General features: G+C 39.7%; 1 protein-coding gene across 2 annotated transcripts in view; it reads left to right on the forward strand.

The window, feature by feature from the left end:
- Window positions 1-25,973, forward strand: part of LDAH (lipid droplet associated hydrolase) — a 108,150-nt gene that overhangs the window by 58,694 nt on the left and 23,483 nt on the right. For both annotated transcript variants that reach the window (XM_080814595.1, XM_080814594.1), the window contains exon 5: window positions 16,037-16,271. In XM_080814595.1, the coding sequence (XP_080670721.1) occupies window positions 16,037-16,271 (235 nt within the window). The remainder of the gene's footprint in view (window positions 1-16,036; window positions 16,272-25,973) is intronic.

Genomic DNA, 25,973 nt, shown 5'->3' on the forward strand with positions numbered 1-25,973 from the left:
GTTACATTTCTTTTCTTGTTCCTTCTTTGTTTCTGGTTGTCTTATCTTGTCCCTCAGTATGTTTGTATATGAGTCAGTTCTCCAGAGAAACAGATGTGTGTACCTATGTGTGTACATGCAGAAGGGGATTAACTATAAGGAATTGGCTGACACAATTCTGGAGGCTGACAAGTCCTAAGAGCTGTCGTCCGTAAACTGGAGACCCAGCAGGGCAGATGGTGGGTAAGTTCTAGTCCCAAAGCAGCAAGCTTGAGACCCAGGAAAAGCTGACATCTCAGTTAGAGCCCAAAGGCAGAAGAAAAACAAAAGCAGCAGAAGAAATTCCCTCCTACTCAGCCTTTCTGATCGGTTGAGGCCCATCAGCATCAGGGAGGGCAGTCTCTGCTTGACTTGGTCTGCTGATTCAAATGTTTATCTCGCTCAAAACACCCAGAATAATGTTTCACAAATACCTATTCACCCCATGGCCCAGTCAAGTTGACACAGAAAATGAACTGCTGGGGCATCTGAGCGGCTCAGCGGGTTGAGAGTCAGCTCTTGGTTTCAGCTCAGGTCATGATCTCATGGGTCATGAGATGAAGCCCCATGTCAGGCTCTGTGCTCACTGGGGAGTCTGCTTGAGGTTCTCTCCCTCAGCCCCTCCCCCCTGCTCACTGGCTTGCTTCCTTGTTCTCTCTCTCTCTCTCTCAAATGAATAAATAAATAAATAAATCTTTGAAAGGAAGAAAAAAAAAGAACCATTGCTGCTTAGTCAGGTGTTCTTTTTTTTTTTAAATTGAATTCCTGATGTTATATATGAAAAATTGCTAAGACAGTAGGAGGCTTCTGTATTCCTTCATGGAGAATTTCCTTTTGCTTTTGACTAGCAATTACAGTAAGGACTGATCACACGTTAATGCCATCTGGACTCAGGCTGAATCAACACTACCTCGGTGAGCGTTGGTCTAGGTCCAGTTGGTCGCTACTTCTAGGGGGTAAGCCTTTAATAGTTCCCACTGAAAGCCTACGTGCCTTTTTCGAATGGGCACCAAAGGCCCAAATTTTGGCCCTTGAGCCATAGTGTACTTCTAGAAACCCAGCTTCTTGTCCTCTTAGCTACTGCTCATGGATTGGTAAATAAGAGCTATTTGAACACACCTCTCTTGAGTTTCTTTTTTCTCTAGGATTTTGGCCCTTTCAGCCTCTTCTGCCTTTGATGCTTTCAAAGGCACTTTAAAAAAAACCCTTTCCCCAGCTTTTCTAATTGTTCTTGGCAAGGGGATTGCTTTGCAGTAAGCTAGTCTGTCACCCCCACGCTCCTCCTCCACCGTTACCAGCGGTTGGTTGCCTGGCTTCAGGTTCTTCAAGCTCTGCGGTTGAAAAGTATGCCACTTCGAGTTTTCGATTCTTTCTGTGACTTGTTTCTTCTCTGGATGGTTTTAGAATCTGCGCTTCATCCCCATTATTACATGTTCTGATGACATTCCTTCGACTGCTTATCCTCTTTAGTTTGGAAGCTGGCATCCTTACGTACCAAAAGCTTCTCCCGTGTTTTTTTTCTTCCTCGTTTTCTCATTCTTTACATGTTAAACATCCAGAATTGATTCTCTTGATTTAATTATCAATCTCTTTCTCCCTTCCTCCTCTTTTTAGTTCTATACAGTGAGAAATACCAGATATTTTCCCAACTTTTTCTTGTAATTTATATAACTAAACTTCTTATTTCAGCCTTCATGAAAAGAATTTCTAAGATAATTTCTTGTTCTTTGTTCCATTTTTGTAGTGCCCTCTTTGTTTCACGGCTCGCTCGCTTTCTCTTTCTATCTGAGGAGAACACATTTTTGGAGTTTGGTTGTATTTCAGCACTATCACGATCGATTCTGACTTCCTTTTTTCATGTTTTGTTTCTGTTGGTCTGTCTAGTACAGTGGAAGGTTTGCTTAAATGTCTGAAATTCCTTTGTTATCTATTCATATTTAAGAATGAAGCACTGAAAGTCCCAGGGGGTTTTGTGTGGGTGTGGGCCTTATCAGCTAATTGTCCTCCCTGCAAGGTGATTGGACAGGTATCCTGACATTGTGTGTGTGTGTGTGTGTGTGTGTGTGTGTGTTATTCCTCAGTGTTACTATTTGTATGGTTTTTCTCTAGAGCCATTCAGTTTCTCCAAAAAAGTCTCCCAATCTCCTGCCTAAGGGCAGCATCATCAGAGCAAAACAGCAGGAGAGGCTGGTGTTTGCACATGAGAGTTTCAGCATTTAGTGTTTGGACTTTCATTTAATCCCTCTTTCCTGTGGGCCCTTTACCCTGCCTTTCTCTGAGCCTGTGTACCCAGCTCAGAAAGCTCTTTCCTTCAATTTCTATACAGAATAAACCCACAGTCCTGAGCTGGGCTTGGAGAGGCGTTGTTGCTCAGGGGTATTGGATGAGGCCGTCATCTTGAAGCCTCACTGCCCCTCAGCCAGACCTACAGTCATCGGTCCACTAGGCGCCATGCACTGTCACCAAGCACCTGTGATAGGAAGGGACCCGTGAACAAAGCAGAAAAGAAGCTCTGCCCTCTCAGAGTTCACAGTCTGCTAAGGAGAAACGGTGATAAATATGAACAATGCAGAAATTAGTATGGTCACAGGGGGCACTACCTTGGTAAAGAGTGGGGCAAGATAAGGGGATTGGAAGTGCCATGGCTGGGGGACAGAGGGTGGTGATGGACTGTACTTTGTTATTTAACATTTGATTTGGAAACAGTTTCAAACATACAGAAGAGTTTGAAGAATAAAATAAACCGTACACAGTTTACCCACACTTATGATTGTTAATATTTTACCTCATTTGCTTTATTATTTGTTCTCCCTCTCCCCACCCTCACACTCTACTGTCTCTGCCTCTGTCTTCTCTCAGATATAGGGTAGGGTGTGTATACACTATACACACACACACACACACACACACACACACACGTATATGACTGGCTGAAATTTGAGCTGGTAACAGAGTATATGGTGCCCATTTCCAGCATGTAGCATTTTCAGGCACCATGGAACATTTTAACTGATACGTTAGTGACCTATCATATTTGTATGCCAAATACTCTTTTTTTTTTTAAAGATTTTATTTATTTGACAGAGATCACACAGGCAGAGAGGCAGGCAGAGAGAGAGAGGAAGGGAAGCAGGCTCCCCGCTGAGCAGAGAGCCCGACGTGGGGCTCCATCCCAGGACCCTGAGATCACGACCCGAGCCAAAGGCAGAGACTTTAACCCACTGAGCCACCCAGGCGCCCCTCGTATGCCAAATACTCTTAAGAGCAGAGATGTTTGTAGGCTCTTAGGGGTGCCAGCCAACCCTGTTAGAGAAGGTAAGGAAGAGCCTTCCAGGGGTACTTGTCCTCTCTCTGAGCTCCATGAGAGCTGAGTTCTCAGAAGTTCAGTGAGTTGCAGCGCTAGGACTCAGAAACTAACTCAGGTTTGGGCCGAGCCGGGGAGACCACCAGGGGCATGGGACCCTCAACAACTTGGTGTGTCTGGGAGTCAGTGGGAGGAGGAGCACCCTGTTCAGAGGCCTAGGAGGGAGAAGATAAGTTAGGATACGTCTTGGATGCATCTCTGTTCTTTCCTGATCTGAAAGGACAGATCCGTAGCTGCTCCGTTAGCAGAGCTGGTAATGGGGTTTCTGTGTGAACGTCAGTTATTTGGGCCTAACCCTTTGCTGTGAATCAATTGCTTGTTTTCCCAAGTTTTAATCTCTGTCTCCTGGGGTCTTAGCTGCTCTGACTGTTGGATTTGCTTTTTACCAGTTAATATGTAACAAGAAAACCATATTTTGAGGCTTCCTTTCGACTTCTGAGAAACTGGGAGTGTTGTCTGGGACAGCGTCTGTGGCGGAAGTCCCTCGCCGCGGGCTGCTCTGGCGCGCACCCAGCGTGGGCCTCCAGCCATGGGCCTGTCCATTGCTCCCCTCTCACTTAGTCTGAAAACCCGTGATGGATACCTTGGCCTCATCTTAGCGCAGGTATTAAAATGGTACTTCAGTACATGAAACAGAGGTGTACATGTTTCACAGTGTCTTCAGCAAAGTTAAATTGGGAGGAGTCTTGTGTATAGGTTTCCCCAAACAACGCTGCGCTCTGTCGTCAGCACTCTGCTCACGGACATACCCCGTGAATATTTGTCAGTTTCTCTTTCCAAGGCCCTTCTCAAAGGTTCCTAGGTCATGATGAATCTGGTGCCCATTTTATGGTTCTGTTGTACTCTTTCTTTCCCGTAGCCTACTTCCTATCATGCTTTATTTTAGATGTCTCTCTGCTTAGACTTAGGTACTCTAAAAGCAGAGGCTGCTTTGTCTCGTCCACCGTTGAGTCTCCCACACTCCCCACGGCATTGCTGTGTTGTAGGTACCAGAATATCTTGAATGAATGAATGAATGAATGAACCAAAAAACAAGCAGTAGACCTAATGAATGATTCTTCTCAGTCATTCTTGGCTTAAGCTTTTAAAGATTGCGGTTTCTAACTTTGGAAAGTCCCAACCCCATTGTGAACACTTGGGATATTTATTTATTTATTTAATTGTTTGCTTCCTGATCCACGTAGACTGCTCCACCTCCAAATTTTAGGGAATTGGCAACTAGCAGCTTTTTTTGATCAGGGAAAAAAAAAAATCCTTTCTGATTCTGAGTAATAGTCCTGTGAGGATGTTGTAGGCAGAGACATGAGGATAGATTTGCTGTTGTCATCGTTCATTGAGGCTGCCTGAGGACACTGTTCAGTTCGGAGTGACGTGCCCTGTGGCAGTCGGCTGTGCTCCCCAGCAGCCCTTGAAGAATCATCTGCAGTGGGCCTGTGAGCATCGCTCTTTTCCATCTGAGTTCTTTGTGATCCTGAATCTGAAAGACTCAAAACGAAGTGAATCCCAAGAGATATTAAGCTGAGAAGAGCACTTTGCATTCAAAAGAAAATAAATGTGAAGTGTATGAAGTGACAAAAAGCTTGAGAAGAATGGGCTATGGAAGGCTGAACCTGTGTTTCAGACGTTCAAGTGTCATCAGCCATAAGCTATATAATTCTATCTGCAGATGTGCGAGCATTCCTGTCATTAGCAACACCAACATGTAGATTGAATGCTGGAATGGCTTTGTTGTTTTTTTTTTTTTTTTTACATATAGGTAATTAAAGTGTAGAAAGTGTAGAAAATTCTCTGTCCCAGAAGGTCATGAGTATAATTCACATGAATGGAAATGATAAAAGTGGTCATTTTTCTTGAATGCCGTCCATCTTAAGCAAAAGTCGCGTAATTTTTTAAACAATCAGTTGTTGAAGGATCTCTTGCTTTACTTCTTAGAGCACGGGGTTAGTAATTTCTGAAGCCGACTGATTTGAAACACTTGGAAATACTGGCCTGCCTCTAACAATAATGATAGTGATTGGCTCACCCGTAGGAAATTAGGTCACAAACAATAATGATTGCTAAGAAATGATTTTGTATGAAAGTATATAAGGAAACCTCATCTTTGTCTCTAAACCTCGGTTTTCTCTATGGAATGAAAAAACTTACTTGATAAGGTTGTCACAGGTATTAAATGAGATAACGTATGTAAGGTGCCTAAACCTAGTTCCTAGAAAGTAGCAACTAGACACTACCACTGTTATTAGAAGCACTTCCCTACTGTGGGGCATATTCCTGTCTTACTCCTGTATGAGGTTGTTAAGCTACAATACAAGATGTCAGCAAGCGCTTGATCATTAGAATTTAATGGCATCTGCAGTTCATAAACTGCATACATCTGATTAAATAAGCAGAATAGTCTTATCATAAGGAGAGGAAAACACGGCCTCATGGGGAGAAGAGATAAACAGTTAAAACTAGGATTATTTCTAGGTCTGTGCCTTGATCGCTAGCAACTTTATCTTTCAATGCTATGTGGTTCTCTGACATGTCTTTATAATGTTGGCCATCATGTAAAAGGGTAAATTGTGTGGTATATGTTCTTGTTTTCAACGTGTGCAGTGGAGAAGCACCCTGCCATTACTATAGCAGGTGGGCTCAGCCAATAAACAAAAGTGTATTTACTTTCCTGCATTGTTCAAGGACACATGGTTGTGCTTCATCATCAAAGTTGACTCTGGTAGATTTCTTTTTTTTATTTTATTTTATTTTATTTATTTGTCAGAGAGCGAGTACACACAAGCAGGCAGAGAGGCAGGCAGAGGCAGTGAGAGAAGCAGGCTCCCTGCTGAGCAAGGAGCCCGATGTGGGACTCGATCCCAGGACCCTGGGATCATGACCTGAGCAGAAGGCAGCGGCTTAACCAACTGAGCCACCCAGGCATCCCAACTCTGGTAGATTTCAAATGAGAATGTGAACTATATGAGAATGTTTCCTTAGAGTAGAATGAACTGGCCAGCCTAGAAGTTCTTTCTTTAATGAGACAGTAACATAAGAAAATGTTTTGTCATGTACACAGATTTGGAAACCTTCTCTGCACAGCTGTGTTATAAAATTGGGTATACTTCCTTGACCTTGGTGATTTCTTTTGCCAATAGGTTTCTATATGAATAAAAGAAATTTTTATTACTGTGGCTTATCCTATCAAATCTGGACTATAAATTTCATTGAAGTTCCCATTATGGTATCTAAGAAAAGTATAAGTTTCACCAAACAGGTAATAACTGTTGTTCTCCAAAGGCAAGAGAGGAAAACCAGTCTCATCAACTAAGTATTAGTTGTGATAAGCAATCTTTGGTCTTCTTATAGTTTTGAGAGGTAATGGTGCATTCAGAGTATGTATTCGAACTTCCTTATTGTTTCGGTACATTCCCATGATTTCAGAGTGCACTTGAATTCTCATTTTGTTATTGATACAGATCAACCACATGTAACCCTGTAGTTGTTCTTGTATTTTTAGAGTTCCCCTTGCATGAAGTTTTGTTTAACATGGGTCACAGTAATGGATCATTTATACAAAGTAATAGATTGCTTCCTCTTTCTGCCAGCTGATTTGATCAGTCTGAAGTTCCTTTGTACTCTGGGTTACATAGCTAGTATGGAATCTGTATGGTATATTTTTTAGTATGACAGTAACTGTATTAACCATTTACATTCTCTAAATATTTTAAGGACATTTTATTAAACACAAAAAAGCCCTTGTTTTGAAGTAAATAAACTTGAAACTAAAATGAGCAAGGAGTTATCATAAAGGACTAAACCACCAGACTTCTTGGAAAGCAGGTCATTTTCATTAGGTGACTGTTCTGGTTTAACTGTGGACTGGCCAGGGAAAGAAATGAAAACATTTCTTTCTAGCTTTCCCATTTAACATATTTTTCTGCTTTTAGAAACAGTACAAGAGAACATACTCATTTTGCTTTCCTAATGAAGAATTTGTAGCCCCTGAAGGTTCTAGTTCTGAGTATTTTCCTTTACCATTCACAATGCTGTTTTATAAATGGCAGAAGGTTTAGGGGATTAGGATTAAATGTACTGATCTCACATTATTCCCTGGAATTAGTTTTTTAGCCAAATCCCTGATTATAGTAGTTGGTTTCATTTTTTTTTTACTAATATGGTTTAAAAGTTGCCTGAAAGAGAAAAGAAGATTGAGAGTTCAACAGTTAAATTCCAGTTGGTGGAGATTGCATTATTCAGTGACATTAATTCTCCAGGTATCATTTATAGGGTGTAGTTGAAAAACCTGAAAATAAGCAAAATTGCCTTTGTGTTTTCAAAATTAAAAGCCCAAAGAGCAGATGAGTGAGACCAAATGCATAGAATGTCTCCTTTAAAGTTTGCTAACTCCCCCCCCCCTTTTTAAGATTTTATTTATTTATTTGACAGACAGAGATCACAAGTAGGCAGAGAGGCAGGCAGAGAGAGAAGAGAGAGGAGGAAGCAGGCTCCTCGCCAAGCAGAGAGCCTGATTGAGGGCTCGATCCCAGGACCCTGGGACCATGACCCAAGCCGAAGGCAGAGGCTTTAACCCACTGAGCCACCCAGGCCCCCCTGCTAACTACCTTTTATTCACAGTCCCAACTAGCTGGTTTCCAGGAAGAAAGAGCAATTGGACCTCCTCCTTGTCAGCCCATGCAAATCTACCTGAGGTCTCATTGCAGTACAGTATTCCATTGTATGGGGGCACATGACTATATGTGGGGCCACTCCTTATGAACTCTCCTCTCCCAGCCCTTTGCTACTCCAAGTAATTATTTTTTCCAGTTTTCCCAACTGCATTTATTGAACAGCTTTTTTTCTCCACTGATGGTTTCATCATGAGTTTTATTCCCACATGTATTCAGGTTTGTTTTGAGGCTCTCTGATGTTCCACTGAGCTATGTGACCCTTTTCTGATAAATAGTTTCAACTATTGTAGCTTTGTAATCTGTCCACTATCGTGGAGAGCCTGTCTCTTTCTCTCCTTCTTCAGAATCCCTAGCTGGCTAATGCATTTCGTTTTCAAATGAACATTAATATAATTCATTAAATTTCAAAATAAGAATGATCTTTTAGTATTTAATTGGGATTGAAGTGAATGGAATTGCTCCATTAATTTAGTGGGAGAATTTTTATCTTTTGCTACGGAAGACCAAAGAAATGTCCCATTGTGTTTTAAAGTTTTCTTTAGATAAGTGCACTACATTTCTTCTTACATTTGTATTTAGCTCTTATTTTTATACAGGGGATTTTTAATGTTTTAAATATAAGTAATAAATAATGCTAATTTTGCCTTTCCAAATTTATAACTCATTTTTTATCTTGCCTAATTTCATTGATTTAGCACTTTTGAGACAGTGTTAATAATACAACAACAGAGTAATTCTGTTAAAATGGAAGTCAACCACAACGCTCTTGTTTCGAAAACCCTTCAAAGGATTCTCAGCTACTCACAGTAAAACCCAGTCCTATCAGACCCTACATCCTCTGTCCTCACTGCTGCCCCAGTGATCACAACATGAGCTAATCTCCTTTCACACTCCTCACCCCAGCGATACTGTTCTCTGTGCTTTTGCTCAATATACCAAATTAGGTTCTGTCTTACACCCTTTGCCCTTGCCTTGCTCCTCCCTCTCCCAGAAAAACTTTTTTTCCGAGTGTCTTCCCGCTCACTCCATGACTGCCTATGCACAAATGTCAGCTTTCTTTGTAGCCTTCCCTCCACACCCCGTTTAAAGATGCACTACCTCTTCCAGTAATTCCTAATCTCCTTTCTTTATTGTGTCTCTTCCCTATATCACCATGGCCTTGAGTGTACTAACATATGCATTTTTGCTTAATTATTATTATTTATGGTTATTTATTCCTTAAATTGTCCTATAATTACTTTAGAATGATTAATCATTTTGGGGACTTAAATGGTTTAATCACTCTTTGTATCATTTACTCAACTATTTAATATTTATTGTCAGTTATATTTATTATTTGTATCTTTATTGTTACAAAAGATAGGAAGAAAGAAGAAAAAAATAATGTGAAGGTACACAAAAAATAAAAAACAACAAGGTAAGGTTTTAGGTTTGTATTTTAGACTTTGCTCCAAAATATTAGGAATTATTTAAATAAAAAGGAAGTAAGCATATTAATCATATTAGTTAAAAGATTAGACAGAGAAAAACATCCCCATGTAACCTCTAAATATAAGCCCATAGAAAGGCAGAAAATGAAAGAGTACAAAAAGTTGTATCTTACAAATTCTAACCAAAAGAAAGCTGGTGTAGCTATGTTCATATTAAAATAAGCTCTAAGATGGGGCACCTGGGTGGCTCAGTGGGTTGAGCCTCTGCCTTCGGCTCGGGTCGTGATCCCAGGGTCCTGGGATCGAGCCCCGTGTCGGGATCTCTGCTCGTTGGGGAGCCTGCTTCCTCCTCTCTCTCTGCCTGCTTCTCTGCCTACTTGTGGTTTCCATCTGTCAAATAAATAAAAAAATCTTTAAAAAAAAATAAAATAAGCTCTAAGGGAAAAGCATGCTAGAAATGCAGAGAGTTCTTTTTTTTTAAGATTTTATTTATTCATTTGACAGAGAAAGAGCACACACATAAGCAGAGGGAGCAGCAGGCAGAGGGAGAAGCAAGCTCCCCACTGAGCCGGGAGCCCGATGCAGGACTCCATCCCAGGGTCCTGGGACCATGACCTGAGCCAAAGGCAGACGCTTAACCGACTGAGCCTCCCAGGCGCCCCTAAAGGGAGTTCTTTCATAATTATAAAGGTTTACTCTGTCAGCTAGTAATAGTCAGTATCAGGAATGAAAGAGTCATTCTGGACTACTACTGTAGTCCAGAGACTGAAGTATAATCACAGGATGTTATAAATAACTTTGTGCCATAGACGAACCACCAGGAAAAGATAACATTGAACATTTTGAAGAAGAACTTTAATTATTTTTTTCCCAAGAACTCTTAAAAGCCCAAACAGTCCTAAGCCATTAAAAAAATTGAATCCATCAATAGGCAGAACTTTCTAAAATATACTTCAGTCTTTACTGATGAATTCCATCAAATATTGGAGAATAAATCATTATTATTTTATAAAATCCTCTAGGCAACAGAAGAGGAGACCCTACTCTCCAACTTAATTTCCTCAAACTAGCAAACTCTTTACATCCAAACCTAGATTCACTTATCAACATGCAGAAGTCCTACACAAAATATTAGGAAACCATGTAAAAAAGATGTATCATGACCACAGTGGGTTTATCCCAAGAATGAAAAGTTAATTTCACATTAGAAAAACAACCAATAGTTTACCACGTTAATAAATGAAAGGAAAAATATCATATAATCATCCCAATAGGTACAAAAAAGGTTATTGATAAAATTCAGCATCCATTTATGATTTTAAAAAGCAATTAGCAAACTAGGAATAGAAGAAATGTTTTGAATCTGACAAAGCATATCACTAGAAAACCTTCAGTGCACATCATGTTTTGTGATTATATTGGAAAAAAAAATTTCTTAGTTTGGGATCAAGAATTATTTCTGTTAACATTGTATTAAGATTTTCTTTAGCTCAGGTAATATAAGAAAAAAAGATACAAGGATTTGAAAGGAAGAAATAACACTGTCATTACATGGGGATGATACGACTATGTACTTAGAAAATCCAAAGGAATCTACAGACAACTTATTAGAACTAAGGGGCTTTAATAAGTTTGCTGGACACAGAATCAACATGTAAATATTATTTATATCATATAGAAGCAGCAACCACTTAGAAAATGAATTTTTTTTAAGATTTTATTTATTTGAGAGAGAGACGCAGACTCTGCACAAAGTACAGAGCCCAACACAGGGCTCAATCCCAGGACCCTGAGAAACCAAGAGTCAGATGCTTAACCAACTGAGCCACCCAGGTACCCCCTAGAAAATGAAATTTTTAAAATAATCTATTTACAATAGCACAAAAAAAGTACCTAATAATCTGACAAATGTTGTGCAAGATGACTACATGTAGAATGTGTAAACATTTTTAGAGACTCAAAAAAGGAGAACTCTCCCATGTTCATGGGGTGGAAAATTCAGTATTATGAAGATATTACTTCTCTCAAGTTAATTTTTAAATTTAGTACAATCAGAATCTCAATGAGATGTTTGTGGAACTTGAATAGCCAATTCCAAAATGTTTATGGAAATGTTGAGAGCCAAAAATACCCAAGGCATTTTTGAAGAACAAGCTGGGGCTTAAGTTAATGTACCAAACATCAAAATATATTACGAAGCTTTTGTTAAGTAAGACACTGTGCTCTTGGCACAGACTGAGAGAGACTGGCCTGCAGAACAGGTCAGAGAGCTCCAAAAAGAACCCATTCACATCCATATGGGATTCACAACAGGAGTGTCTGTGCGGAAAGGCAGGGAAAGGGCAGCCTTTCCAGTTCATAGCGCTGGGACAATCAAGTTTCCATATGTTAAGAAATTAAATTAGACCCATATTTCACGGCATACATAACAATCAGTTTCAGGTAGATTATGAACGTAAGTGTGGAAGACTAGACCACAGAGCTTTTGGGGATACTATTAAAGAGTGCTGGCTGCCGGGGAGCCTGCCGTGCCTGTGGACTATGGCCTCACCCGGCTCCCTCAGCGTGGCGTGTTCCTAGGGCTCCTAGTGAGGCTGGCGAACGAGAGCCCCGCTGAACCCAAGAAGTCAGTTCCTTTCATTTTTTTCCTTTGCGGCCACCGCAGCTGCTAACACACCTGCTTCCCGTCTCGAGGGAGAAGTCTTCCCGGGGTCGGGAAGGGTAGCTCCTTCCTGGCCAGATCCCTCAATTAAACTAACATTCGACAAAATGATAAAAATTTACATTCTGTGTGAGTTCCAGACACCCACTAAAGTGGTGTCTCAGAAACAGAGGAGGAAAGTGTGATAGTTATTAATGCCATGTTGTGTAAGAGTTCTTATCGATCCGCATCGTTAACACTTGGTACTGTTGGACTTCGTAATTCTTGCGAGTCTGAAGGGCTATTCTACGTCTGTTAAGAGTGGCCACAGTCGTACTTGACTTTGAGCACGGCAGAAAGGCAGGGGTGAAGTAGCAGCATACTGCTGTTCACTGAACAGGGGCGCGGGGTCAGCCTGTTCAAGGGCCGTTGGGTTCTTTACAGGTGCCTCCTGCGGGGCAGAGGCCTGCAGTTACGAAGCCGGTGCGGCACACCCTGCTCACCCCGTGTCCTCACTCTGGGGGCGGGGGGGGTGCCTACTGCAGAATCTGGGATGCTGCGCCCCAGTGATACACCAGAGGGGAAGAAGAAGACCAAATATCAGAGAAGTCCCGGGATTCCAGAGCTGATCTCCTTGCTTCTCTGCCTGTGTTTGAATACACTGGATTGGAATTCACACTGAAAGTGGCATCGAGGGAGGATGATTCCTTTAACTGACTTTTCTTGGTTAATCAGACTTCACGGAGATTCCACAACCCTTATGTGAATCTTCATATAGAATCTTTGTATAAACCCATTGCAGAATAGGCAGCTGGCTCTGAATGGAGGACTCCCCATCACCCCTGATACTCGGGAGTCCCGTCCTCTGCATCACAAGTCCCCGTGAATGCCTTCGTAAAGCACACACAGTCCATCCAGCATCTCCCCTGCTTTGTACTTAAGAAGATGCTAAGGTGGCAGCAACTCCCGTACTCTGGCTGAAACCCTGCATTCGTTCCAAGAGCACGTTATGAGCATTTTACATGTAAAGTTGCCAATGCCGCATTTAAAAAATCATCAGAAAAGCCTGTGGCTCCCTGCTCCCAAATAATGTCTTTTAATCACCACCAAGACCTCAAGGACCAGTACATTCTTGCTGATGTGACCTAGTAGAGGTCAAATTAGGACCAAACAAGAAACAACTAAAATATCTCAGCTACTATTGAGAGAAAAGGAAAAGTCTGTAGGAAACGGCCGAGCACTCAGCTGACAGATACAACCGTGGGAAAACAAGATGATTAGAAGGAAAAGAGACCTCCGCAGTTTGACCCTCAAATCCCTGTTCTTTACTAGAGACAGTAACAGACCCTGTAAATTAGTGAGAATTACAGACCAAGTTGAACATTTGGGCAATGCCGCCCTACAGGTTCCTATGGAAAAGGACTGTCAGTGATAGAGGATGAAAAAGTCCACAAAAACCTATACGGTACTGTCAGGTCTTGCCAGGAAAAGTGCATTCAGTTCATCCAAGAGGAATGTAAATACACGAGGGAAATGGCAGATCACTGATAGCTGGAATCAAAGGAACAGACTCGCGGACTCTGAAGAGGTAGCTTTCCCTAATTTCTAAGGAAGCGTTTTGAATGAAAAAAGTAATATCTTCATGATTTGAGGTCAGACAAGAATTTTTTGAACTAGGCACAGAGAATAAGTATAGAAGAAAAGATTTAAATTCAGCTGCATCAAACTTAAGAACTCATGTCCCTTAAGAAAAAAATAAGAGATCAACAGGCAGGCCAAGGACAGCAACGTGACAAAGGACTAGTATCTAGAATAAAAAAACAAAAACGAGACTACAAATCAAGGAGAGGAAATGATAGGCAGCCTAGTAGAAAAACATGCAAGAGACTTAAATAAGCACTTCAGGGGATACAGAAAATGTCAACACATAGAAGTTGTTCAACTCTACTGTTATCAGAGAAACGCAAAGCCACAATGAAGTATACCACGATTCATCTGGTTAGTGATCAGTACCAATGGACTGCTGATCTGTAACAATATGAACTCTCATGTCTCTCGGTATGGAAATACATTAGTACTTAGGGAAACTGTTTGGAATTATCTACTAAAGCTGAACTTAGACATACCATAATGACATAGTATTTCTACTTTGAGTGATATAATCAACAGAAATACATACATACATGCACCAAAAAACACGTATAAAAATGTTCATAGCAACATGTTTGCAATATCTCTGGACTAAAAACAACCCGAATATCTATCAGTAAAATAAATAGCACTATGTTCATACAGTAGAACACTACAGAGCCAAGATAATAAGCTGTTGCTACATATATCAACATGAATGAGTCTTACAGGGTTGAGTGAAGGAAGTAGAACACAAAAACATACAGCTGATTGCCTTTGTGTAAAGTTCATTAACAGACAAGATTTAGCTATAGTATTAAGGAATATGTATTAGTCAGCTCAAACTGCCATAAGAAAATACCATAGACTAGGGAGCTTAAACTGACATTTATTGTCTCGCAGTTCTGGAGGCTGGAAGTCCAAGATCAGCATGCCAGCGTGCTCAGTTTCTGGTGAGACTTCCTGGCCTGTAGACGGCTACCTTCTCCATGCGTGTTTGCCAGACCTCTTTGTGTGTGCCTGGGAAGGGAGAGCGAGCTCTCTGATGAATCTCCTTGTAAGGACATTAATCCTACCTCTCTGAGCCCTACCCTGTGACCTCATTTATCTCGACATATGATCACATTGGGAGTTAGGACTTCAACTTGGGATTTCAGGGGAGTCACAATTCAGTTGATTGCAGGATGATAACTATTAATGTAAAACAAAATAAGGAAGTGATTACAGTATTAAGGAATGATAAGTATTGGTAGAAAGCAAAGTAAGGAAGTCAGGATAGAGGTTACCTAAGATGTGAACAGAGGTAGGAGTTGGGATGGGAAGATGCCATACTGGCAGTGTTTGGTTGCTGGATTCACATAGCTGTTCATTTTATCCATTATTTGCTAAAGTGCACATTGTTTTATATGCTTTACTGTGTGTATCTTAAACTTTTTTTTTAAAGTAAAACCATTGTATCCATTCTCATTTCCTCTTCTATAATCTGTTAACACTGGTAATCTATTTCACTTATATTACTCTGGTATTAATAGGGATTGTACTTAACTATTTGCCTTTTCTGATCCCTCATAGAAGTTATGTTTATATATTATTTTTTAAAATATTGGTATGGTAGATAATGGTAAATATAAAATGTTTTAGTGGTGCTCTTCGTCTTGTGGCATCTATATTTCCGGATATCCTGATGAATTCAGTTGAAATTATCTTTTGTCCTTGAACATTTTCCCATGTAGGTAAAGATTTCCAGCTTTGCTTGTTTCTGGCATGCACTTTATTAAAGTTAAATCACATGTTAGAAATGTATTTGGTCCTCTTAAAGATTACCTTTTACTGGTAAGAGTGGGGAAAAGAGGAGCTTTTTCAAAGTGAACTATCCCAAATCTAATCAATAAAAGGAATGCTGACTAGAAGGAGAGTTCTTTATGTAGCTCTACTTTCTTCTGGTATCACTAGTCAGTCAAGGTGGTATAACTACTGAAATGGGACACGAATTCCTAATTTCAGCAGTCTTTCAAAAGGATTGTGAATTGCTTCCCAATCAGGAAGGTATCAGAGAATCTGATTTGCTCCTCACCCTGAAAATTAACCCCCGTAACTCAAGGGGACATCCTTAAATTTTTGCCCAGATGGCTTGAGCAGTGAGAAGACAAGCAGGTAGTGGTACTCTTTCACAAAAGATCTTTGTCATATTCTGAAACCCCATTTGTTCATACTGTATGGATGAAACAGTAACACAGTGGGTTATCCCTTAAGAAAACTTCTCATCAAAATATGTTTTTTATTATAGATAATTCGCTCCTTTCTGCTCTTTCCAACAATCGAGCGGATGTCTGAGTCCCCGAACGGCAGGATCGCCACTCCCCTTCTGTGCTGGCTTCGATATGCTCTCTATGTTTTTGCCTACCTTCTACTTAAACCGTGGCCTGAGAAAATCAAGTCCTTTATGATCAGAATTGGCCTTCGAATGATGAACCTACAGAGTGAATTTTCGGTCCTGAATGTATTAGAACCATTTTGCCTTGGTAAGTACCTTTCACAATGCATATATTTTTCCATTTCTTTGTGTCTTTCTCAATTTCTTTTGTTAAGTGTTCTATAGTTTTCAGAGTACAGAACCTTTATCTCTTTGGCAGCTTTATTCCTAGGTCTGTTATGGTTTTGGGTGCAATTGTAAATGGGATCGAGTCCTTGATTTCTCTTTCTGGTGCTTCATTATTGGTGTATAGAAATGCAAACAGACTTCTGTGCAGTGATTAAAAGAATGAAGTCTTGCCATTTGCAACAACATGGATAGAACTAGAATGTATTATGCTGAGCAGAACAAGTCAGAGAAAAGACAAATACCATATATAAATTCCACTTATGCAGAATTGAAGAAACAAAACTGATGAACATAGGAGAAGGGAAGGAAAAATAAGATAAGGAGAGGGAGGCAAACCGTAAGAGACTCTTAACTATAGAGAACAAACTGAGGGTTGCTGGGCAGGAGGTGGGTGGGAGGCTGGGCTAATTGGGGTATGAGCATTAAGGAGGGTATTTGATGTAATGAGCACTGGATGTTATATGTAACTGACAAAACACTAAATTCTACCCCTGAAACTAATAATACACTATATGTTAACTAACTTGAATTTAAATAAAATCTAAAAAGTAAATGAAAATTTAGAAATAAAAGAAAAAATAAAATAAAATGTATATGTTTATTCTCGTATCAGGAAGTGGTAAGAGAATAACCTCAGACAGTCAGTGAATATTGAGCAAGGAATTATTGTTGGTTTTTTCTCTCCCAAAAGCTTAAAACTAGACATAAAATAAAAATAGGAATAGAAGCTTTAATTTTAATTTTCATCAAGCTTTAATTTTAAAACTTGTCCTTCTGATCCTCCACTCTAGCTGCTGGATGATAGGAAAAATTCTGTAAATGGTATATATGGAATCTTTATAGGAATCAAGGGGGCACCCTGTTAGTCCAGTGTGAGAACTTAAGGGAAACCAGCCAAGGAAACCAGGCACAATATTCCCATAGAGTGAATAGGCAATACTTTTATTTTCCTCTTTAAATGTTTTTGGAGGGGTTTAAATGATAAAAGTAACAAATGATAGTCATGGTAATACAACACTGGGTGTTGCGCTGATTATATTTTCTGAATGTGCCAGGAGATATTTGCTACTTTACTTTTTGGCTTCAACCTTGGTTTTTTATTTTATTTTATTTTTTTTAAAGATTTTATTTAGGGACGCCTGGGTGGCTCAGTTGGTTAAGCAGCTGCCTTCGGCTCAGGTCATGATCCCAGCGTCCTGGGATCGAGTCCCACATCAGGCTCCTTGCTCCGCGGGGAGCCTGCTTCTCCCTCTGCCTCTGCCTACCACTCTGTCTGCCTGTGCTCGCTCGCTCTCTCTCTAACAAATAAATAAAAAATTTAAAAAAAATAAAAATAAAAATAAAGATTTTATTTATTTATTTGACAGAGAGAGATCACAAGTAGGCAGAGAGGCAGGCAGAGAGAGAGGGAGGAAGCAGTCTCCCCGCTGAGCAGAGAGCCCGATGTGGGGCTCGATCCCAGGATCCTGGGATCATGACCTGAGCTGAAGGCAGAGGCTTTAACCCACTGAGCCACCCAGGCGCCCCCAACCTTGGTTTTTTAAATGTAATCTACCTTTTTAGTTAATACTAATTTTTAGAATATTTATAAATCATTTTCATAATAAAATAATCCTTTCTTAATCTATACCTCAAAAGTTTATTGTAGGATTAAATATGATAACATATACAAAGTCTCTATATAATATTGTGTTTATGATAAGCCTCCAGCAAAGGATATGATGACAGTTGCAGCAGCAGCTAATGGCACCGTTCTAAGCTTTTACTTGTAGTCCTCAGAACTAATCAGGCTTGGGTATTTTACTCTCGCCATTTTATAGATGAAGATACAGAAATACAGAGAAATTACAGGAATTGTGCAGTCATACACATAGTGGGTAGTGTTCAAACTTTGGAAATCTACCTGTATGCTAAAACTTCCTTTTACCATAGCTTCTGCTGTCATCTTTTTGCCCCAGTCGACCCTAAAGGCAGGACTCCTGAAAAAAGCTTACCATGCTCACCTGTGTTAAGAGTGCTACACTGCCATGTACATAATGAATCCAGAAACAAGTCACAGCCCTGCTGTACAGCTACAGATTGGTTGTATGAGATATTTTTATAAATATGTAGTAAGAAACAGTGATTGCAAATATCAAGTTCAATATATTTTCTGTGTTTGTGAATTTTTGTCTGTTCCATACTCTCTCCAACCCCACTCTTTATTATAGACTTAGCATAGCAGTGGAAGAAGTTGAGATAGGCAGAAGGGGAGAAGAGCTAAGGACAGTTATAAAAAATACCAAAGACCAAAGTTGGAGAGACCCCTTAATGACCTGGTATGGCCCCTTATCCTTCCTTCCTATTCTGGAAGAGACAGAGATGCCTAGGTGAGAAAGGCATTGACTGCAAGTCAGAAACCCTTCCCCCTTTCTGGTTTTCAGTCATTGATCAGACCAAAAGTTAGACTTGATTTCTAAGGGCCAATACATCTTTGGAAATTATTTGAGACCAAATGGAAATCATTTCAAATTGTGGCAAGCATAGATAAAATTACTCCACATACAAATCATTTTATTTCCCTTTACAGTTTTTTTCTTTTGGTGTTTTTCTTTTTACCCTGTAGGGAAGATTATAAAAAGCATTTTCCAGTTAGGGACTCCATTTTCCTCTGAGGAATTGTGCTTCCAGGAAAATGGAATGGATGTACTTTTCTCTGCTTGCTTACTAAGTACCAAAACCCCTGCATATTCAGTAACACATGGGAAGGCAAGAGAAAGAACACAGAGAAACAAACAAACAAACAAAAAAACAGAAAACAAATAATACAATGGCATACAGACTCTAACATATCAATAATTACATTAATGTAAATGGTCAAAATACACCAATTAAAAGACAAAGATTGGCAGAATAGATTAAAAAACATTACCTAAGTATATGCTGTCTTTAGACATCCCAATTCAAATATATAGGTAGATTGAAAGTAAAAGAATGGGAAAAGATACATCATGTAAACATTAATCAAAAGGAACCAGGAATGACATTGCATTAATAATAAGAGATTCACCCTGAAGCAAATAATACACTATGTGTTAATTTAAAAATTAAAATAATAATAATAATAAAAGGGTCAATCTACCAGGAAGATAGAAGACATATCAATCCAAAACGTGTGTGCACCAAACAAAAGAGCTACAAAATAAATGAAGGAAAACTGATAGAACTAAAAGGAGTAATGGACAAATCCCCAATTATAGTTGGATACTTAAGAACACCTCTCTCAACAGTTGCTAGAACAAGACAGAAAATTAGCAAGGATATAGAAGAATTCAACCAAATTATCAACCAACAGGATTTAATAGACATTTATAGAACACTTCACCCAAATCATATTTTCTGATGGGCATTAGATAGGTAGCCACCTGTGCTTTTCTTACACTTCTTCAGAAATATTTTCTAAACCCAAACCAGGACATAGAGTATATGAAAGTTTTATTCATTTTTCTATATACGTTTAGTGACTGTGTAACCCATGTGACATATAATCAAGTGTTTAATATTTTTAACTAAAAGAAGGAATTATATAAAGGTGTTTTCCAATTTTCCTACACCAGAGTTCTAAGCACCCTCTTTGAGAAATAGGGTGCATAAGCTGCAGGTGAGAGAAAGGAATCTTCCTTCCAGCTATAGCAGTTGACCTCCTGCTGTGTCTTCCAGAGGCCTCAAGTGCAGGCATCAAGAAACAAGACTGTTCAGACTTGACACACTACCCTCCCTGGTTCAAGGCAACTAGAGCCTTCCAGCTGCATTGCTGCTTGGAGAGTCCCAGGATTCCTTTTCCTCACAACCACTGTTGTACAAGTTAGATACTATGTGCAAATTAGACTCTATAAACTAGACTGAGCTCCCAGCCGCCTTGCTTCATCTCTGTTCCAAACAACCAACGTGCAAACAAACTTTTGGAGCACAGCTCTGCTATTTCTGCCATCCATCCTTCTCTGATTTTCTGTTCTCTTTGTTCTGGATCTGGCTTTCTGATGTTCAAGTGAGCAGTACTTCAGGGGTCTCTTTTTCCCCATTACCACTTGGACTGTGAAACCTTGGGTAAAGGGAAAGCAGGCAAAAATTACTTCTTTTTTATTTGGGTTCTTGGTTAATGGTTTACATGAGTCTTAATTAAGTCTCCTAGTAGTGACCCTAGGCTGATCCTTAACCAAGCATTTCAGTCATCCTAGCCAGCCTCTTCCTACTTGTCCCCTTGGGATCCCACATCACCCTTGCCTCCTCTTGCAGCAAGTACCACAGAAACTGCCTTTGCCTGGGCTTGCCCTGACTATCCCTTAGGTGATTCTGATGACCTTGCTTACTATGAAAGGAAGGTGGTCCCAGCTGAGGGAGACCAACATTCATAAGATCCTGGCTTTTGCAGATGATCAATGGGCTCCTGCTGAACTTGTATCTCATGAATGGCGAAGATAATCAGTACTCAAGCCAGCCCACTTGAGTCAGAAGTATGAATTTTAGGTTACACAAAGAGAGGGCTCACCAAGAGAGGAAGACCGGCTCCAAGATCATTCTCAGTGGTCTGTGCCATCGGTGACATCCTCGGCAGACCTGTTTTTCTGGCTTTCCTGTCATCCAGACAGTGACCTCTAACATGCCAGCCTGACTTTTAGGAGGCCTTGCAGTGTTTGCACATTATGTAATGTCTGTGCTCCAGTAGGAATCTTACAGAAACAAATGGAGGAAGTTTGCTAGTCCAAATAGTGGATAATAAATCCTGCCGTATCTAGATAGACACTGATTTTCTGTATCCTTTAGTTTATACACATTTTTTTTTGTTGCAATAAGGTCTGAAAAATTCAAGGAACCAAAATAGTCAAGTACTTCAAATGCTGTTGCCCTTTTGGCAAAGATGGTACTTGCTATGGGCTGGGATTCTACGTATTAGCCTTCAGCATATTGAAACATCCCTTCCTATCGCATTCAAAGAGTAGCTCAGATTCAATTAGCATACTTCATAAACTTTACCTCAGTATTCATCAGATCAATTTGCATAATTAGATTGTTTTAATTGCTTTTAAAGAAAATATATGGGGTTTTTTAGTTTAATTTTAATTCTGGAATGTTTGCTACTGCATATTTCTTTACGATAGATGGTCTTCTGTTTCATGAGAAATAAGCTTTTCACTGAGACAGTTAAATTGGATTTCTTGATCAAAGCTGAAAGCAAATATATTTTAGCTTAGCAGTATCACAGGTCAAGGTAATTAACTTTAAAAAATATTCTACGGTCTTTTCGTTCGTTAGGCCAAATTCATGTTTTAATTCCTTTCAGTTAACTAACTAGAAAAACATAGTGCAGATAGAAAGGACATTCCTGGTGGGCATGTTACTTTGTTGCATACATTCTTAAAAAAAAAAATTTCATTATCTTTCTTTTCTTTGGTCTACATGGAAATAACTGTTTAAACATGTACTAGTAAACATAAGCTTTACTAAAGAAGCACATATTTCTTCTCAAAATATTTTTAATTCAATCTCAGAATAATTTTTTTAGTAAGACAAAATCAGACTCCCACGTTACCTATTCTCATTATGTGTGTAGCTTAGAAAAATCTCTTGTGAAAAGACAACTGCAGCTTTAATAATTCATGGAAATTTAGCCTAAAATGTAACATGATGGAAGAGGGGTGGGGGGGGTCAGTATTAGGATTTAGGACAAAAGGTGGTTGGATACAACACTAGAATATCATCTCTGATTTAGAATTCAGTGACTTAATGAAAGTTTTGCTGTATTTTTCTTTTTTTCTAATTTTATTTTTTCTTTTTTTTCAGTGCATTATTTATGCACCACACCCAGTGCTCCATGCAATCCGTGCCCTCCATAATACCCACCACCAGGCTCACCCATCCCCCTACTTCCCTCCCCTCCAAAACCCTCAGTTTGTTTCTCAGAGTCCACAGTGTCTCATGATTTGTCTACCCCTCTGACTTCCCCCAACTATATTTTTCTAAAAAAATTTATATGTATGTTATCTGCTACTCTACAAAGTTGTATTATTTTTTTCCAAAAAAAAAAATCATATACCTTGAGTTGTGTTTTTCCCTTTGGTGAACCCAGTGTCACAGAGGTGTTAAGGTGATCTGTTGGCAGACTATTGCAGACTAAACTGACGGTTATAATAACCAGTATAATGGCAAAATCAAACAAACAGGGGCATTCTGTGAAACCTGACAGGAGGCTCTAGACTTCCTGTCACCAAACCAGCAAGACAACTTGGCTTCCAGTCCCCAAGTTCTACCTCAGAAAACTGTGTGTGCATCTCCCCCCAAACTTCCTACTGGAACACTCACTGTGGATTTACTTCCCTCTGCATTTTTCCTCACTGCTGAGACCAGTGCTTTATGAGGCCTAATTTTTTCAGTCCCAACAGAAGCTCATAGATGCTCCCTCTTCCCCGAAGTGATTTGTGCTAGTCTTATACCAGTACCTCCCAGCTCAGCTCACCAGTGTCCCTGTGCATCTGCCTCCAGTTCTGGCCTCCACTGTAACATCAGCTCAGGCACCACTTCAAGGAAAGCAGCAGGTTTTTCCTCCCAGCAGTCGCCTCCCCAGACCCCCCAGAAAAACCGACACCAGCGCAATCCCTTCCCATTTCATTTAACAACCCTTACTGACACCTGTCGTTAACCAAGTACACAGATAAGCCCTGAAAAGAATAATAAATGAAATAAAGCACCTGCCTTTAAGCTAATTTCCAGCATAGTAAGGGAGATGAATGTGAAGAATTGTCATCTGTCACAGTTAGGGCTGTCATGAGAATCGATGCCCAGAATGAGTGATGCCAATAAAGGAGGAATCAGTTCTACCTAGGTAAGGAAGGGAAAAGACAAATGAATTGGACTTGAAGATGAGTTGGGATTTTTCCAGAAAGATGAAGTAGCATCAAGGTAGGTGATGGAGTTTAGCAGAAGACGGTTTTCCTTCATAGATTACATGTACTTGGAGAACTTGTGATGCCATCTCACCTGTGAGCTGAAAGTCCTGCCAGTCTTCCAACATCAGTCCCCACTCCTCATTCCATTAGCCACTGTCCTGGGAGGGCAAGTCCTGCAGTAAGCAGGTTTCAGAGGATACAGTAGCAAAAAGACCAGAATATTAGACTCCTCGGTGAGTTTTCTTATACCTGGACTTAGATCTGTGATGGAAAAAGAAGTAAACAATTCACATTTTTCTGAATCCTTCTCTTTCCTTCATGTTCATGTTTTTGTTTCCATTACTCCTGCTCCTGGATATTTCCTTCACTGTGGTGCTTGAAACTCTGAATTCTGCTGGGTTTCCAGGAATGCTGTTGACAGTCATTGCCAAGAGAAATGTGTTTTCCCCTTAGGAAATTACATGTCCATTTGGTATTATTATTTCTGACCACTGTGTTGTGTTACAAGCATTTCTGAGGAATGAAAAAGATGGCTTCCTTGGAGCAATTACTGGAAAGGAAACTGGTATGTTACTTTCTTTAAAAAAAAAAAAAAAAGTATACTTAGATCAGAAATTATCAGGGAAAAAGAAGAATAGAAATGAAGACAGAGTGAGGTACATTCCCTGATTTTTTTAAAAAATTACTTTTAGGGACACCTGGGTGGCTCAGTTGGTTAAGCGGCTGCCTTCGGCTCAGGTCATGATCCCAGCGTCCTGGGATCGAGTCCCACATCGGGCTCCTTGCTCCGCAAGGAGCCTGCTTCTCTCTCTGCCACTCTGTCTGCCTGTGCTCGCTCGCTCTCTCTCTCTCTCTGACAAATAAATAAATAAAATCTTAAAAAAAAAAAAAATAATTAAAAAAAATTACTTTTAGAAATACAAAATTCCTTATAAGTTATTTGAATTTTTTAAGTTGTTTCTGATTCAGGACTAATGCTACAGAAAAGTGATTAAAACATGAATGTTTTTACCTCCACGATTTATAACCCACAGTATACTCCCGCATAACTCCCACTCAGTTCAAGAGTCCCCATTGCCGGGATCTCAGAAACCTCCCCTATGGCCCTGCATGTCCAAAAATCCACTTCTGAGCTCATTCGGGTTGTTGGCAGAGTCCAGTTTATGTGGCTTTATGACTGACCTCCCCACTGTCTTGCTCACTGTGAGCCAGGGGTCCGTCTCAGCTCCCACAGGTCAGTCTCCATTCCCTTCCACATGAACCCCAGCTTCAAACCAGCAGTGGTTCTTCTCATCCTTTTAGCACTTTGAATCTCTGACTCCCTCTTCTTCCACCAGCCAGAGGAAAACTCATATTTTGAAAGACCTGTGTGACTGGTTAAGACCACCAGGATGATCATCCCTAGAGTCATCTCTGCTGTATAGCATAACCTAGTTAAGGGGTTAAGATGTCATCAGATTCACAGGTGTCACCCACACTCCAAAGAGAGGAGACCATAGAAGGGCAAGGATTATTCACATCAGCCTAGAATTCTGCCTACTACAGAATATTCTGCCGCTCTTAAATGCTACCTCGGTCTGTCAGAACCCCAATATCCATATATGTGTAGTCATTTCTGGAAGAGTTTATATAAAATCAATATTATCTCTTCCTTAAATATTTGGTTGAGTGGACCAATGAAGTCCTCTTACCCTGGCGTTTTCTTTGTGAAAAGGCTCTAAATTACAAATTTAATTTCTTCAATAGATATAAGACTTTTCAGGTTATCTGTTTTCAAGTAAGCTTAAAATTTCTGACTTTGTTCATTTTATCTCAGTTGTTGAATTTCTTGGCATAAAGTCATTTACAAGATTACCTGATTATCCTTTTGGTGTCTGTAAGATCTATAGGGTGTCACTTCTTTTTCCCGATATTGATAATGTTTTATGTCTCATGTTCTCATGTATTTTTTTTCTGATCAGTCTGGTTAAAGGCTTATCAATTTTATCGAACTTGTTCTTGGTTTCATTTATTTTCTCAATTGTTTTTCCGCCTTCTGTTTCACTAATTTCTGCTATGAATATTATTATTTACTTTATTCTGCCTACTTTGGCATTTTCTAGTTTCCTATGGTGGAACTGAGGTCATTCATTTGAGATCTTTTTCCATTTCTAAAATAGGTTTTTAGTGCTTTATAAATTACTCTCTAAATACTGCTGTGGTCATGTCCCACAAATTTGGATATGGTGTGGTTTTATTTTTATTCACTTCGCAATACTCTCTTATTTCCCTTTAGATTTCTTCTTTGACCCAGGGGTTATTTTGAAATGGGTTATTTCATTTCTATATATTTGGCGATTTTCCAGGTATCTTTCTGTTATCGATTTCTAATTTAGTTCCATTATGGCCAGAGAACATATTTTGTATGATTTTAATTGTTTAAATGGATTGATACACGTTTTATGGACTAGGATGTGGCTTAACTTGGGAAATGCTCTGTGGATACTTGAAAAGAATGTATATTCAGTTCTTGATGGGGAGACCGTTCTATAGATGTCACTTAGGTCAAGTTGATTGATGGTGTCATTTTCTTTTTTTTTTTTCTTTTCCTTTTTTCCTTTTTTATTTTTTTATTTTATTTTATTTTTCTTATTGTGTTTTGTCAGTCACCATAAAATACATCATTAGTTTTTGATGCAGTGTTCCAAGATTCATTGTTG

The sequence above is a fragment of the Martes martes genome (assembly GCF_963455335.1).
Source record: "Martes martes genome assembly, chromosome: 9".
NCBI classification, from domain to species: Eukaryota; Metazoa; Chordata; class Mammalia; order Carnivora; family Mustelidae; genus Martes; species Martes martes.